The sequence below is a fragment of the Vombatus ursinus genome, unplaced genomic scaffold (genome assembly GCF_900497805.2).
Source record: "Vombatus ursinus unplaced genomic scaffold, bare-nosed wombat genome assembly UNPS02014832.1, whole genome shotgun sequence".
Classification (NCBI taxonomy): domain Eukaryota; kingdom Metazoa; phylum Chordata; class Mammalia; order Diprotodontia; family Vombatidae; genus Vombatus; species Vombatus ursinus.
Genome location: NW_020954610.1, coordinates 13152858 through 13168777, shown reverse-complemented (window position 1 = coordinate 13168777; position 15920 = coordinate 13152858). Strand labels below are relative to the sequence as shown.

Here is a 15920-nt window from a genome sequence, read left to right as displayed (position 1 = left end):
AATATTTTACACCATTTACTAAGATAAAAGTCAAAATGACCTAGATGTAAAAGGAGATATCATAAGTAAATTAGAAGACTATGGAACATATTTCCTATCAGACCTAAGAATAGGAGAAGAATTTATGAATAAACAAAGTATTGTGAGATGTAAAATGGAATTATATTAAATTAAAAAGGGTTTGTACAGATAAAAACAGTGTAGCCAAGATTAGAAGGAAAGCAGAAAACTAAGGAAAAAATTTTATAGACAGTTTCTCAGATAAAGGTCTTATATCTCTAATATATAAAGAAATTTGTCAAATTTATAGGAATATGAATCATTCCCCAATTGATAAATGGTCAAAGGGTATGAACAGATGGTTTTTTGATGAAGAAATCAAAGTGACATATAGTATTATGAAAAAATGCTCTAAATCATTATTGATTAGAGAAATGCAGATTAAAGCAACTTTGAGATATCATCTGACACCTGTCAGATTGGCTAAAATGATAGAAGGGGAAAATGACAAATGTTGGAGGGGATGTAGAAAAATTTCACACTGTTGGTGGAACTATGAACTGATCCACCCATTTTGGAAAGCAATCTGAAATTGTGGCCAAAGGGTTATAACACTGTGTATGCCCTTTGACCCAGAAATACCACTATTAGGGTCTATTTTTCAAGGTGATCAGGGAAAAAGGAAAAGAACCTATGTGTTCTAAGCTGTAGCAGCTCTCTTTGTGGTGGCAAAGAACTGGAAATTGAGGGGATGCCTATCATTTGGCAGGAGTGGCTAACAAATTGTGGTGTATAATTGTGATGTAATACTACTGTGTTGTAAGAAATGATGAGTTGGTTGATTTTAGAAAAAACATGCAAAGACTTACATGAAATAATGAAGAGTGAATGAGCAGAACCAAGAGAACATTGTATACAGTAACAGCAAAATTGTTTGAGAATAAGTGTGAATGACTAAGCTATTCTGAGTATTGTAAGTACTCAGATCACCTACAAAGAACCTGTAAAAGAAGATATCCACCTGTAAAGGAAGATATCCACCTCCAGAGAAAGAACTGATAAATAGAAGTATGCATAATATTTTTTACAGATATTTAATAGGTAGATAAATATCTGTGTCAAACGGTAGCTTTGAGGGAGGGAAACAGTTCAGAACTAAAAATGTAACAAAAAATAAATTTTTAAAAAAATGAAGTCAGTATACTTCTTATGTTAGCAACCCTTCCCCACTTTCTATTTGAGTTTGATATCACTGTTCTAGAGTTTTGCCGCTAAATGAAGATAAGCTCAGTGGTTTATAGTTTACAGACAATAAACTACCTTCCCTTTTTTGAAAATTGGGCCATTTCCCCATTTCTATTCCTGAAGTGCCTGTCCTGTTCTTTTGGATATCACTGACCACCTCAGCAATTCTTGGCCATCCCTGGGGGAGGAGAAACCCTCCCAATATAAACAGCATATATTTGGATGCCCTTTGTGTCTCCTTATCTGGTAATGCTAATGGACATTCCACCATAGCCTTTAAGCTTGTTATTACGATTTTCTTTCGTTTTACGTTTGTTTGTTGCAGAGACAGAAAAAGTAAGATAGATTTTAAGGAAAAATTAATGGAGATATACTACTGCCATCTCTATTTAGTTATGCAGTATTATTTAAATGCCTACTTTTTAATGACAGCATCATTGTAGCTAACCCTTGATGTACTGATTTGTTTTTCAATTGAAGACAAGGTATTGGTGACAGCCTTTCAACATTCTGTGGTGCCTCCACCTCTCTGTACCTATGAGTTGCATCTTCCACATCCTGTGAACCAGGTCATGTTCTGTGCACATCCTAAAAAAAGCAGTGATCTTGCCGTTCTTGATGCCAACAACCAGATCTCTGTCTATAGATCTGGTATGAGTGTTTTTTTGTTTGTTTGTTTTGTTTTAAATGCATAGATTTTTGTTTTTCCTTGTTTTATTCTGATAGAGACCTTGATCCAAAAAAATAAAATAAACTCTACTGTTGTATTTTAATATATAAAAAATTTTTAAATTTAATACTGCCTTTGGGGTGTATTTTGATATTAAATTGAACTAAGGGTTACTTTATGTTTCTGTTGGCTTATAAGTAATTCTTGTAGAGCATCATGAGCTTGAAGAGTGGGTGTCTAAGGGTATGGTTGTACCTGGGGGATATACAATAGCTATGGGATTCCTTCTTTATTAAAACCAAAATATAAATTTTATGTGATATTTGTACTCTGAGTTACAGTCACTATTGGGCAATTTTGCTTAAACTGGGGAGGGATTATATTTTGTGAGGGCAGTTGTTTAAGTGTTGGGAAGCATCTTCTGTGTCAAAATATTTTATCAGTAAGTAAAATTTGATGCTTTCCGATACTGTGAATTAACTTTTGGTTTTATTTGTGATTTATATAATTATTTTATAAAAGCCTTGACTTGTTCTGTAAGGACCAATTTTTTTAAACTGGAAAATCCTTACTTGTCATTCTCTCGGCTAGTGCCTTCTACCCTTCCCCTTCTCCCTGCCTCAGCCATCTAGTTCCTTAATATTTGTTATAGAAATGAGAAACAATGTGCAAGAGTCATGGATAAGTTAGGTAAATCAGCTTCTATGTGTTTCAGTTTCTTCAATAAAAATAAGGAGCCTGTGATCCCTACTTTAATCTACTTTTAAAGAATGATCAGTCATTCCAAATAAAAAAATAAGAAGACATTATTCTGTTCTGGATCAATATCTCTGTGTGGGGAGGGGGGATAGTGTCCCCTCAGGCTTTCACTCCTTACTGTGTAGTAATGCATTTATCAAGTAGTTTGATGGTAATGAAGGAAAAATTGTAGTGAATTGTATTCTTGCATATGTGTGTGATGATCATAATTACATTTGTTTTTTAGGTGGTACTGCAGATTTAGACCCCACAGTGAAAGTAGGAGCTGTAGGGGGAAATGGATTTAAGGTTTCTGTTATGACCCCTCACCTGGAAAAAATATACAAGTAGGCATTTTTTTTATGATATGATGCTGCAGTGTGGAGTGGAATAGAACCTGACCTGCTAAGTCACCTTTGAGAAAAATAAATGTTTATTTAATTTTTTCAAAGATTTCTTAGTCCAGGGTATTGCCCTTTACCCCTGCTTTTCTCCTTTTGGTGATACTATCTGCTACCCCTTCAGGTGTGGGTTCCTTTTCCCCAGATCCCTGGAAGTGAAATACTTTGAGCACTCAAAAATTTGATCTACATTCTCTTACTCTTTCTTACAGTTTGCCTTAAAACTGTTCCCATTATTTCAAATATGCAAAATAAGATAATGTATATTAAAATGCTATACAAATGCAAAGTATTATATTTATAATTTGTATATATCTACTCAACAACACTTCTGCCAGTTGAACTAAAGGTTCATTTAACTGAAATACAGAAATTGTAATAGAAATATGAATATCTGACTAATCTTAACAGTATTTACTTCATTATATCACATAGAGCAGTTAACCTGGGATCTGAGAACTTGGGTTGTTTTAAAAAATATGTATTTTGATAATTGTATTTCAGTATAATTGCTTTCTTTTGTAATCCTATGTATTTTGTGTTGTTCATTTAAAAACATTATTGTGAGAAGGGGTCTGCAACACAAAAAAGTTAGCCCCTGTGTAGAGGAAATTAATTCAGTAGGCTTTTCCTCTTCAACATATAGATGACTTTTCTGGCAGACTTTTACTTTAAAATTGTGCTTGTTCTTATCCATACTAAATATGAAATTCAGAAATACTATTGAAATATAAAGTTTATTACTGATCTGTAATTGAAGCTCAGCCTATTAGGTTTTTAATTAATTAAAATAATTAATTTTTTGAAATTAATTAAAGCAATCACCTTGTTTTAATTGAAGGATAATGCATTATTTTGAGAGATAAGTGGTATACTGCAGAACTGCTACCCACCAGATTAAAATGTAATTGGGAGATGTTTAACAAAAAAATGAAAATACATTACAACATAGATAATATTCATTGAAGTTTTCTAAGTCAATATGCTGCTGGGATCCCTTTCTATTTGGGTTTTACCTCACCGGCATAGTGGATTGACGCCCAGTCTTTGATCCTGAAAGGATTGGGTTTAAATCCTGCTTCTGATACATGCTAGCTATATAATCATAGGGAAGTTACTTGACCTTTGAAGACCCCAGCTTGACTTGTAGATGGACTTTGCACATCCGGATTTCCTTACACAGATGAAATCACAAGTTTAAACCACAACAAAAGATACTAATTTGCAAATTACCTTTTCTTTTTGGTAGATTGATCATCATTAGTTTTTGGCCATGATTTATCTTTATTTTAGAATAACGGCAAAAATAAGAACTAGCATTTATATAGCACTTTAAGGTTTGCAAAGAGGTTTACAAATATCTCATTTTATCTTCAAAATGCCCTTGGGAAATAGGTACTATTATTCCCTTTTTTACAGTTGTGGAAACTGAGGCAAACTTGAGATAAGGGACTTGTCCAGAGCTATGTATCTGGTAACAGTCTGAGGTCAGATTTGAACTTAGGTCTTCTTGACTCCAGGTTCAGAAATCTCTCTACTGGACCTTTATATAATCAAAGAGCAATATAGTTGCCAAGAAACCTGAGTAGTTTATTCTATTACATATTATCATCATTTGTATAAATTGTGTATTCCATTGCACAGCTTGCCTTCAGATTTTTGTTGGCAAAAGTATGCGGTAAAATGTATTGTAGAAAAGATCTCGTTTACTTTTGTTTTCAGGTAGCCTTCTGCACAGCAGAAGGAAAGATTTTAAAACCAGTTATCATATTTCTCTATCATAACTTAGAGCAAGTGGAAACCAGAGCATAGCAGTCTAAGAAGTGACAACTTGTTTTAGGCTAGTGTTTTCTGGTGGCCTGAGAAATGATGCCTTTATACTTTACCATGAAATCAATAGCATGGAGTTCTGAGCAAGGAAATAGGGTGGCAAGATTTAAGAGTCTTTTATCTCCTAAGTAATGTATTTGCAATGTGAATTCATTGTTTATTTTTTTAAAGTGTTGTGAATTCCAAGAACATAATATATACTCAGGTACAAATGAAAATACATTCAAGTCATTTTAGCTGTTCAGAGCATAAAAGTTTTTAATAATAACAAAATATTAGTTTTAAAATTTAAAGATTACTTTAAATTTACAGGAGCAATTAAAATTGCAAAAGTAGTTTATAGATGACATACAAAAAAATTTCAGTTTGCCTTTAAAACTTTATTGATGTCTTGAGTTTCTTGAATATTTTAAATAGAATTCAGTTGGAGGATAAAGAAGATCAGGAAGTAAATCCCTTGAACTTGTGCCTTCTCACTTGGATCCAAGAGGGTGCTTTCTTGGCTGTCAGTCATGGTCAGACTGGCCCATGTTCTCTTGTGCACCATTTGACTGTGGCCTCTTCTGAAACAGAGGACAAAAGTGGACGTCTGAATATCAGGTATTAGGAACTTTTGGATGTTTTTGATTCATTAATAATAAAAATGAAATTATGATGTTTGAACAAATATTTATTGAATTGACTGTCACTTGGTAATACATTGGTAATACAAAATTCGATGATATATGCTTGAAAATCTTATAGGAGAAATAAGACAGGAACAAATATACAAAGCAGAGCCTGATAAATATAGGAAAGGAATAAAAAAGAAAGCCATGAGATTTCAGAAGAAGAGAGAACTCGGTTCCCTTTAACAAGATAAGAGGAGACAAGAAAACACTCATTTGAGGATGAGTAGGATTTAAACAGGCAAATGTTGGAAATAGGAATAAGGAAATAATTGGCATTCCCCTCCAGGTAGAGGGATGGATGAGCACAGGTTTTGAAGCAGAAAAGGAAAAAAGGAGTTCAAAGAATGGCAGATAGGCTAGTTTTACCACCCTATAATCTGTGTGACTTGGAATAGTGTAATCTTAGATGGGAAAGATGATTGGAGACAGATCATTGAAGACTTTGAATGCTAGACTGAGGAACTTAAAATTTTATTCTGTAGAGAGTAGGGTGCCAGTGAAAGTGTTTGGGCTGGGAATTAATTTGATCAGGACTCCGCAGTGATCAGTCTGGCAGTACTATATGTAAGATGGATTGGAGGGTAAGAAGTCTGAGATCAAAAGATTGGTAAGGTAGCAGTAGGTCAGATGAGTAGTAATGAAATGCTGTACAAGGAGTAAATGGACGGTGGATAAATTCAAGAGATCTTAGATTCTGTTGTCATGAATTTTTTACACTGAACAAGTTGGGCTTTTGCCTTGTGTCTAGCAAAGAGCTTTTCCTACAGAAAAAGCAAGTCTTTTTATATTTGTGTTCTGACAGAAGCTTTTGTGACCAAGAAAGTAGTGTACCTACTATAAAAGCATAGTCCTTATTTAGCGTGCAGTATTGCATCAGGTGGAATTAAATATTTTTAGGGAAAGCTGTCAAAAACATGCCATTTTTTTTTCAAATTTGAAATTATCTCATGTAGAGACACAGAAAGAAGACTAGTAATAACAGTAATAAAACGCATTAAATTTACATAGCACTTTATGTTTTACAAAGTGCTTCCCTCACATCTGTCGTGTAGGTAGTACAAGCATTAGTATTTAACTGGTGAGGAAATCAAGGTACCAAGAAGCTGTTACTTCCCCAAGGCCATAGGACTTGTACATGATGTTGGTTGGACTCCAATCTAGGTTTTCTCACCCTAAGCCTGGACTTTATTCCACTGTACCATGCTTGCCTCTGTATGGAAATAGAAGAAGTCATGCCATGTGGAAACCAGTTCTTATATTCCTTTCCTTGCTAAAACCAGGAAATCTGTCAGATAATTGTTTGTTCCTCTCTCATTTCTGTTAGCTCATCAGTGACTGTGGATGGAGTTGTGATCAGTCTGTGTCACAATCCCAAAACCAAGTCAGTGGCACTACAATTAGCTGATGGACAAATCCTCAGATACCTTTGGGGTAAGTATAAAAATTCTATATAATAAGTTTTATGGGTTTTCCTTATAAATTTAAATGGAAGAGTTTAGCTATCATACTTTTTAGGGTGTGCCAATAAAGAAACAAATGCTAGATTTTTTTTTTCTTTTTGTTGAGGCAATCAGGGTTAAGTGACTTGCCCAGGGTCACATAACTAGGAAGTGTCAAGTGTCTGAGGCTGGATTTGAATTCAGGTCCTCCTGACTCCAAGGCCGGAGCTCTATCTACTGTGCCACCCTAGCTGCTCTTAAATGCTAGATTATTTATAACCATGGGTTGGAACTTCTGTCTGTCTACTGTATCATTTTTCTATCTGTTAGTCTTTTAGAAAAGTGTAATATATTTCATTGAGCCTTTTTCAGGGTTTGAATTCTTGCCTTTTAAAATGTAATTTATATTGTTAAATGTATTATTCCTCCTTTTATGTGTTTTGGAGGGTATAAATGATTTGGTGTACTACTTTAATATTGTTCCACATCACCTGATTAAGTGCCTTAAAACTTGTGCTATTGTTTCTCTGAAAGTATCAAAATCCAAAAAGGAATGCTTTTGTATATATTTATAGAATCTCCAACTCCTGCTATTGAAATATGGAAGGATCGCAGTGGTTTTGCTGTCCAGTTTCCCTACCCGTGCACACAGACTACACTGGCTGTGATAGGTGGTGAAGTAAGTGATCCCGGGAGAGGACTTCTCCAAGAGGGAATTCTGTGCTAGAAACAAATCACCCTGTGCAGCTGACTTGTGTGTGCTTGGCATAGATAGAGGAAGAGTTTAATAAATGCTTCTTACTCCTTCTTTGAGTGCATCAAGGTGGAATCCAGACCTTATTGTGCAAGTGTACATCCTTGTTGCACAAAAAATTCAGTGGTGGATTTATTCTGTACTCACTTTTTGGGTTCTATAGGATTGAATGGAAAGATAATCGGTGCTCAGAAAGCACAGAATATTAGGAAAAGCTGTACATATAACATGTTATCGTACCCTGTAAATGTGGAATGTTCTGGTAACCATGACAAAAATTTAGATTCTTCCCATATAGAGTACTATTACTATATATTTGAATATGCTTCAATCAGTCATTGGTCTTAGCAATGTGGGTATTTCCTCTAATGGTGCAGATTGCCACCTATCCACACTTTCTCAGCCTATCTGAATCTTGCCCCATGTTTTTCTCATAAACTTCCCCCTAGATGGTCCACCCAACATCCTGGGAGCCTTCTTCCATGTTTTTTAAACAAAGGTTGGCCACTTTACTTTATGACTGGTCTGCATCCTCATCCAACCATTCATCTCTTTACATTGTTTCTTGTGTACAATTCAGTATTGTCAGTATTCTGCAGCCTATTTATGCCCACCATATATCTCTGCATTGCTCTTTGAATGATCCATAATTTTGATTCTTTAGAGATTGTGGTATTCCTAGTCATGTTGCATCATTGGAAGGCTTTTAGTATTAAAAAGTTGAGTTTTCGTTTCAAAGAGAAACTTGGGTAGTTGAAAGGGTAATTTAATTTTCCAAATGCAAACCAGCCTATCTCCTTCCTGTTTAATTCTGGGCCAGGCTTATTTAAATTTGCATTGCATGTACAGAATGTATGTCCTGATAGGCTCCAACTGTATATCATGATCTAGAGAATAAACATTCTTTATTAACTTTTCTTTTTTCTGGTGAGGGTTGTTAAGCCTAATTCCTTTGAGTTGTTAGTTTTAATAAGGGAACTTTATAATATTCTGGAACTTGATACAATCACCAAAATGCTGTCTGCAAACAGCAGCAACATCTTACAGTTGAACTCAGTGGTAGTTATTCTTCATGACAGTGAAGGTACCCTTAGTGAACTAATGCCTTCCCATTTTGTGCTTCTCTTAGTTTTGATAATCAGGATCATCACAGTACTTGTGTTGCAACTGTGAAGGAATCTCGTATGATATTAAAGTACGCAGGGGAGGGAGATTGTTGGAAGAGAACTTTCAAGGCTATTTTTTAAAATAATGAACAAACTGTAAACACAATTAAATCTTGTGTTTTCTGTACCTGTTAGTCAATTGTGTGACTATAAAGGTATGATCCATTCTAGAGAATCCTTTGCAAAAGCTGCCCTTTTCCATTCTAATGTTTTTATCACATGTATCTTTGATATGTATATAGATCATTTTCAAAGATTTTTTAAAGGCTTTATTTAGTAATTTATTTTCCCCCAGTTACATGTAAAAACAATTTTTAACATACATATTTAAAACTTTGAGTTCCAAATTCTCTTCCTTCCTCCTCCTCCCCTCCTCCCCTCCTCCAAATTGAGAAGGTAAGCAATTCGATATACATGTGTAGTCATGAAAAACACTTCCATAATAGTCATGTTGTGAAAGAAAACATATACAAAAAAAAAACCACCTCAAGAAAAATAAAGTAAAAAAAAGTATGCTTCAGTCTGTATTCAGACATCATCAATTCTTTGCCTGGGAATGGATAGCATTTTTCATCCTAAGTCCTTTCAAATATTTTTTTGAAGAAGTGAATGTAGTCATATGGGTCCTTAGATGTTGATATCCTTTCGATTGCCTATTTTCATTTCTATTGGCATCCATACTTTTCCCTTCAGGTGTTCATTACCTCCTTCTTTTTTCAGATAGATTGAGAGTCTGTCCTTTAATGTTTTCAGGATCCTGTCCTTTACAGTAATGGTTTCTTCTGTGCCCTAGTTCACTTGCTCTTTCCATTCTCATCATCTTGATTACCATTTTTATTTCTTCCTATAGTTATAATATCAATGATGATCAAAATAGTTTGTTATGGAAATGTTGATGGTTGTGTTTTTGCTAGTAAAATATAGTAAGGTAAATTATTCTAGGTTATAACTGTTATTGACCAAGAAAACAAAAAATTCAGCTTTTCTGTCCAGGAATACATTTTCCTAATTCTCCTGGCTCACTCCAAGTGGAAGGGCCTCTGAACCCAGATCAGTTTAACCTTTCTTAACATATCTTTAGTTAATCCTATTTTTTACTTTCTAGTGGTTTGTACCCTTTCAATTGTTATGACCAAACCTTTGGAGAAATTCTTTCTGACAGCAAACAAAGCAGCTTCTAATTTTTTCTCAAAATTGGGTTAGGAGGGAACATGTGAGGAAAGAAGTTGCATATTAGATTGGCTCAGCAAAATTCATCTTTTGGACTAAAAAAAACAAACGAGCATTAGGAAAAGCTTGATCTTTTTTTAAGACATTAAAATATCCAAATGAGCATTCTAGGAGAGATGGTATTGTCCCTGTACTGTCACTAGTGAAAAATTAGGGTGGACCTCACAATGTACATTTTCTTTTTTTTTTGCAGGAATGCATCCTGGGACTGACTGACAGGTGCCGCTTTTTCATTAATGACATTGAGGTATCTAGGTTAACTTTTAAAATCGATCCATTGAGCATAGCTTAGAGTATAGGCAAAATGCTGACTTTGTCTCCCATGCTTTATTCTCCGCTTTTGTAGGTTGCATCAAATATCATGTCATTTGCAATATATGATGAATTTTTGCTGCTGACAACCCACTCTCATACCTGCCAGTGTCTGTACTTGAGAGATACTTCTTTTAAAGGTGAGTTTTCAGATAAGAAGTATAATCAACTATGAAAGAAGTTCTCTGTCTCCTTCTAAAAACTTGATGATTTTGTGTTCTTGCTTATTTTTTCATTTTTATTTTTTAAATGTGGGAGAGTGTAAAGAATCTTGGGATGTAGCTTAGTCACTTCATTTATTTATAGACAGGATAATTAAGCCATTCTAAACCAGTTAGAATCTGTTCCATGTCCCATTTTTAAAAGTCTCCAGAAAATAAGATTCTGCAACTCTCTTTAATGATCCCGTTAGTAATCCATTCTAATATTCACTGGTTGTCTTGTCAGAAAATGTTGCCATATATCTGACCTCCTAAATCCATCATTCTACAGACTAGGTCTCTTTCCTCATATTTTATATACAGTAGCAGTAAGAAAGGATTGCTTAGCAAACATATTTTCCTCTTCCAGCGTTTCCTTTATTTTGTCCACCATCTGAAGGAACCAGTAATATTTTAGTTTGCTTAAAAAGACAAGGTCCTTTCTACTCTGTTTCTTCTGCATTTTAAAAGTTACTGCTTTTCACTTATCCTAATGTATTATACTTAATTTAATAATTCCTCCCACCACCACCCCTTCCATTTATCAGCAGCTCTGGGAGTCTGCTTTTTTAATATAATTACATTAGACCATTCTGCTTGAAAGTTGAAAAGCTGCCCATAAATTTTTTTTTCATTTTGTTTTTCTTTTTTTTGAAGGCAGTAGTTAAGGGGATTCTCGTCCATATTAGGGAAATAAAACTTATGGGCAAAAATAAATATTACCAGTTTTGCTTGAGGCGTGAAAGATCCTGGGTAACATTTTATTTAGAGTAAGTTTTTTGAGGAGGCTTAGGCAGTCTAGGTTCCCTAGCCACCTCTTTATATCTCTAGAATAAGGGTCATCCTGAACATGAGGCATTTTGTTATCTCCCTCTTTGTAAATAGGGTAGGATGGATGTTATTAAGTAGACAGGTATAATGTTGCCATAGCACTAAAAAACAGAAATCTATGTTTGCTAAGTTCTGTAGATGTAGGTCCCATTCTCAATTCCTCAGTCTGGGTCTCATGAACCAGAGGCCTGTAGTACCCTTCTATTCTACTTCCATGATGATTCCCCTCAGGAGTAATTATAATATAATTATGTCACATAATTATATATTAATATATTATTATATATAACATATACAAATATGTTATATAATTATAATTAGTAAGTATAGACAGTTTCAGTCCCAACACGCAACAGCATCTTTTCTGTTAGCAGCAGCTTTCACTTGTTACTTCAGGCTTGTGCACTTTAGTCATCAAAGGTTATAAGGCTCCAGGCAGCTCATAACTTACCTAAACCTATGTCACACATCACAGGCTGCCACAGCTGCTTTCTCAGGACGAGGAAGGACAAGCGGTTTTTTTGTTTTTGTTTCTTTGCATTATTGCCCATCTTCCTAATCTTGTGTTCAGATGCCAGGCGTTATGTTAGGGTCTGGGGATACAAAGAGACAAAAGGTAGTCTCTGCCCTCAAAGAACTCACAATTAACAATTGGAGGAGATAGTATGCAAATATATACAAAGTAAGAGATATACAGGATAAACAGGAAATAAATAACAGGGAAGGCACTCGAATTAAGAGGGGTTGGGGAAGGCTTATTGTGGAAGGTGGGATTTTCATTGGAACTTAAAGGAAACCAGGGAAGTCAGTGGGCAGAGCAGATGAGGGAGAGCATTCCAGGCATGGGGGATTGCCAGAGAAAATGCCTAGAGTCAGGAACGGAGTGTCTTGTTTGTGGAAGTGAAGCCAGTGTCACTGGATGGAAGAGTACATGTCAGAGTGTAAAGTGTAAGAAGACTGGAAAATTAGAAAGGGGTTGAATTACAAAATACTTTGAATGCCAGAGTATTTTATATTGATCTTAGAGGCAAAGGGGAGCCCCTAGAGTTTATCAAGTGAGTGTGATGTGATTGAAAAATCACTTTAAGGGAATGAATTAGAGTGGGGAGAGACTCAAAATAGGCAGACCCACCAGTAGGCTATTTCAGTAGTCCACGAGTGAGGTGATCAGAGCCTCTACTAACATGTGGGCAATGTCAGAGAAGAGAAGGATATTTTCTAGAGATATTACAAAGGTAAAATTGACAGGCTTTAGCAAAACAGATTGGATATAGAGGGTGAGAGATAGTGAACAGTCCAGGATGACTCCTAGGTAGTGCGCCTGGGGGACTGTGAGGGGGTACTACCCTCTACAGTAATAGAGAAGGTCAGAGCAGGGGAAGGTTTAGGGGAAAAGATGAGTTCAGTTTTGGACACATTGGATTTAAGATGTCTACTGACATCTATCTGGACATCAAAATGTCTGAAAGGCAGTTGGGGATGCAAGATTGGAGGTTAGCAGAGAATTTTGGGCAGGAAAGGTAGATTTGAGAATCATCAGCATAGACTTGGTAATTCAGTCCATGGGAGCTGATGTTGTTCTACAGAATGGTTAAAGCAGTTTACAATTCCATCAGCAGTATATTTGTGTGCTTGTTTTCCTGCAGCATCTCCAACAACCGCCATTTTTTCATTTTGTTTTCTTTGCCAATCTCATGAATGTGAGGGAGAACCTCAAGAGTTTTTTAAATGTACATTTCCCTTACTAGTTATCTGAAGCATTTTTTCATATGATTGTTGATAACTTTTCTTTTTTTAAGAACTGCCTTTTCATATCCTTCAACCATTTATCTCTTAAGGGAAATGGCTCTTGTTCTTATATATTTGAATCTGTTCCCAATTAGTCTTTGATACCGGCCCTTTATCAGAGAAAAGACTTTTTTCCCCATTAAGTTTCACTTTTTTGTTTTTTTCTATATACATTGTTGTAGTCACTGTATATGTTGTTTTTCTGGTTTTATGTACTTCACCCTACATCAGTTCATATAAACTTGTCCTCTGCATCTCTGAGTTCTTCATATTCATTGTTTCTTGTAGCACTCTATTGTAGTCATGGAGTTGATTGCATGTTGGTATGTCTTATAAATAGGCTAAGTTTTCTTAGTCCTCTGTTTGAGCCTGAGTACAATTCTTTGAAGTTCCTATAATATATCTGCATCCTTTTTCAGTCCAGACCTTCACTGCATATAGTTGGGTGATTATGGTAATTTTTCACCTTGTTTTACTATTGTGATATTTTCAGCTTTCCAAGCAGGTCTGACCAACAGCACTGCTTCTAATGAGGAAACTCTCCGGAAAGTAGAAAGAGGCTCCCGCATTGTCACTGTTGTGCCACAGGATACAAAGCTTGTATTACAGGTCAGCTTTTTTTTTTAAAGGTAATTTTTACTATATAATTGATACTGCAATTGAAAATATGTCCAGAGGAAGCCGTTGCCCTTGAGATTTCTTCTGTGAAAAGTCATCCAAAGCTTTTATTAAAAGCTTTGTAGACAAAATGTAGACAAAATCCTGCCCACAAGGAACTTTGTTGGAGGGTTCACCTCTATTGATAGCAAAGCAAGAGTCAGATAGAGATTCATCATCATCAAAAGATAGTTTAATGTTGAGCCTCTACACTAAGTCTGTGCCAGAAAGTGTGCCAGTTACCTTGCTCCCATTTCCCTTTGGACTGGGAGGCTATTATCTGTCTGCTTTTTTTTTTTTAATGAAATTTATTATATTATTTACATTGTTATGTTAAAGATGCCAAGGGGAAACTTAGAAGTTGTTTATCATCGAGCCCTGGTTTTAGCTCAGATTCGGAAGTGGTTAGACAGGTGAGTACCATATACAGTTTCACTATTTACAGTATTGTCAGTGTGATGATTGTGGGGGTTTTTATTGGCATTAGGAAAATTTTAGAGCCTGAAAGAAAAATTGCCTTTGAACAGCCTTGTGAGTTCTTTCTGCCTATGATTCCTGTCCCGACAGTAATCTTTTAAGAAGTTCAATGAACTCTGGCATTTGATTTTTTTTTTTTTGTGCTCTTGAAAGTAGAAATCCATTACTACATTCTTGTGATAGAAATTTATTTTTTTTTGTGTATGAGAGATAATGTACTTGTAAATTTTTTTTTATAATAGTGAAAACATTCTGGTTCCACTGAAATGAATTTTTCTGAAATATGTATTTTCCATCTTTTTTTTTTATTATCTTACCACAGGCTTATGTTTAAAGAAGCATTTGAATGTATGAGAAAACTGAGAATTAATCTAAATCTAATTCATGATCATAACCCTCAGGTAAATGTCTAAATCTCTAATATTTTCGTATATACATTCCTCAGATTCATAAGGGAATAGCAGCTCACTTCTGTCCTATACTTAAATCTTCCATCTGGAAAGAAACAATTAAGGCTGAAATGAGAGAAGAAAAATAATGAGGAAAATTTTCAAAGAACTAACACTGACCTTGAATACTTTAATTTTAGAATTAGTATGAGAGAGTGTACATAAAATTGTTTTAAAATTATACATTTACGTATTGTGGAGTCATTTCAAGGCAGAAGTTTATTAACTCTAAACATTTCCTTTTGTTTACCATCTTTTTGTGTTTGTTATTTGACAAACTGAAATCATTTTTGCTTTTTTATCAGGCATTTCTTGAAAATGTGGAAGCCTTTGTAAAGCAGATTGATTCTGTAAATTATATCAACCTGTTTTTCACAGAATTGAAGTAAGTGTTGGGAGATTTTTACCCTCCTCCTTACATGCTTTTTATTACTTAGAGCTTGTTCAAAAATGGAATGGGCTATAAAGTAATTTATTTCCCTGTCACTTGAAGTATTCAAACATAGGCTAATAGAGATGTTTTAGAGGGAATGTTTATTAGGTGGAAGCTCATACACAATGATTTTTCTGGTTCTTAGAAGACCTCTAAGAGGCTGTAATCTCTTTGAACAATGATTCTTAATTTTGATGTCATTAGGAATTGAAATAAATTTGAATGACTTCTTTTGGGGACGTGAATAAACTGCTAGGATTTACTTCTGGCATTTTTGATAAAGACAAATATGAGATTTTTTACTGTTTAGAACTGTATTGTTGGTCCCTACAACTTTTTTCATTGTTTTACTTAGGCACATTTGGGTGTAAATTAATAACTGGATTCATGTGATGGGGTTCAACTAGTGATATTTCATAGACACACACACACTCACATGCTTTTTTTTTGTTAGGGAAGAAGACATTACAAAGACTATGTACCCTCCTCCAGTTGCCAACAATATCCAGATGACTAGAGGTCCTGATGGTAAAAAAGTAGACCTTATCTGTGATGCCATGAGAGCAGCCATGCAGAACATAAATCCTCACAAGTATGTATGCTATATATTAAGAGAAATTATGGAATAG

At 34.9% G+C, this 15920-nt stretch overlaps 1 protein-coding gene across 1 annotated transcript in view; it reads left to right on the top strand.

The window, feature by feature from the left end:
- Positions 1-15920, top strand: part of LOC114025758 (elongator complex protein 1-like) — a 67870-nt gene that overhangs the window by 26031 nt on the left and 25919 nt on the right. Inside the window, exons 12-23 of the mRNA XM_027839249.1 lie at positions 1726-1896; positions 2901-3000; positions 5302-5484; positions 6880-6986; positions 7570-7673; positions 10338-10391; positions 10491-10596; positions 13769-13884; positions 14272-14345; positions 14732-14810; positions 15164-15243; positions 15746-15883. Coding sequence (XP_027695050.1) covers positions 1726-1896; positions 2901-3000; positions 5302-5484; positions 6880-6986; positions 7570-7673; positions 10338-10391; positions 10491-10596; positions 13769-13884; positions 14272-14345; positions 14732-14810; positions 15164-15243; positions 15746-15883 — 1312 coding nt within the window. The remainder of the gene's footprint in view (positions 1-1725; positions 1897-2900; positions 3001-5301; positions 5485-6879; positions 6987-7569; positions 7674-10337; positions 10392-10490; positions 10597-13768; positions 13885-14271; positions 14346-14731; positions 14811-15163; positions 15244-15745; positions 15884-15920) is intronic.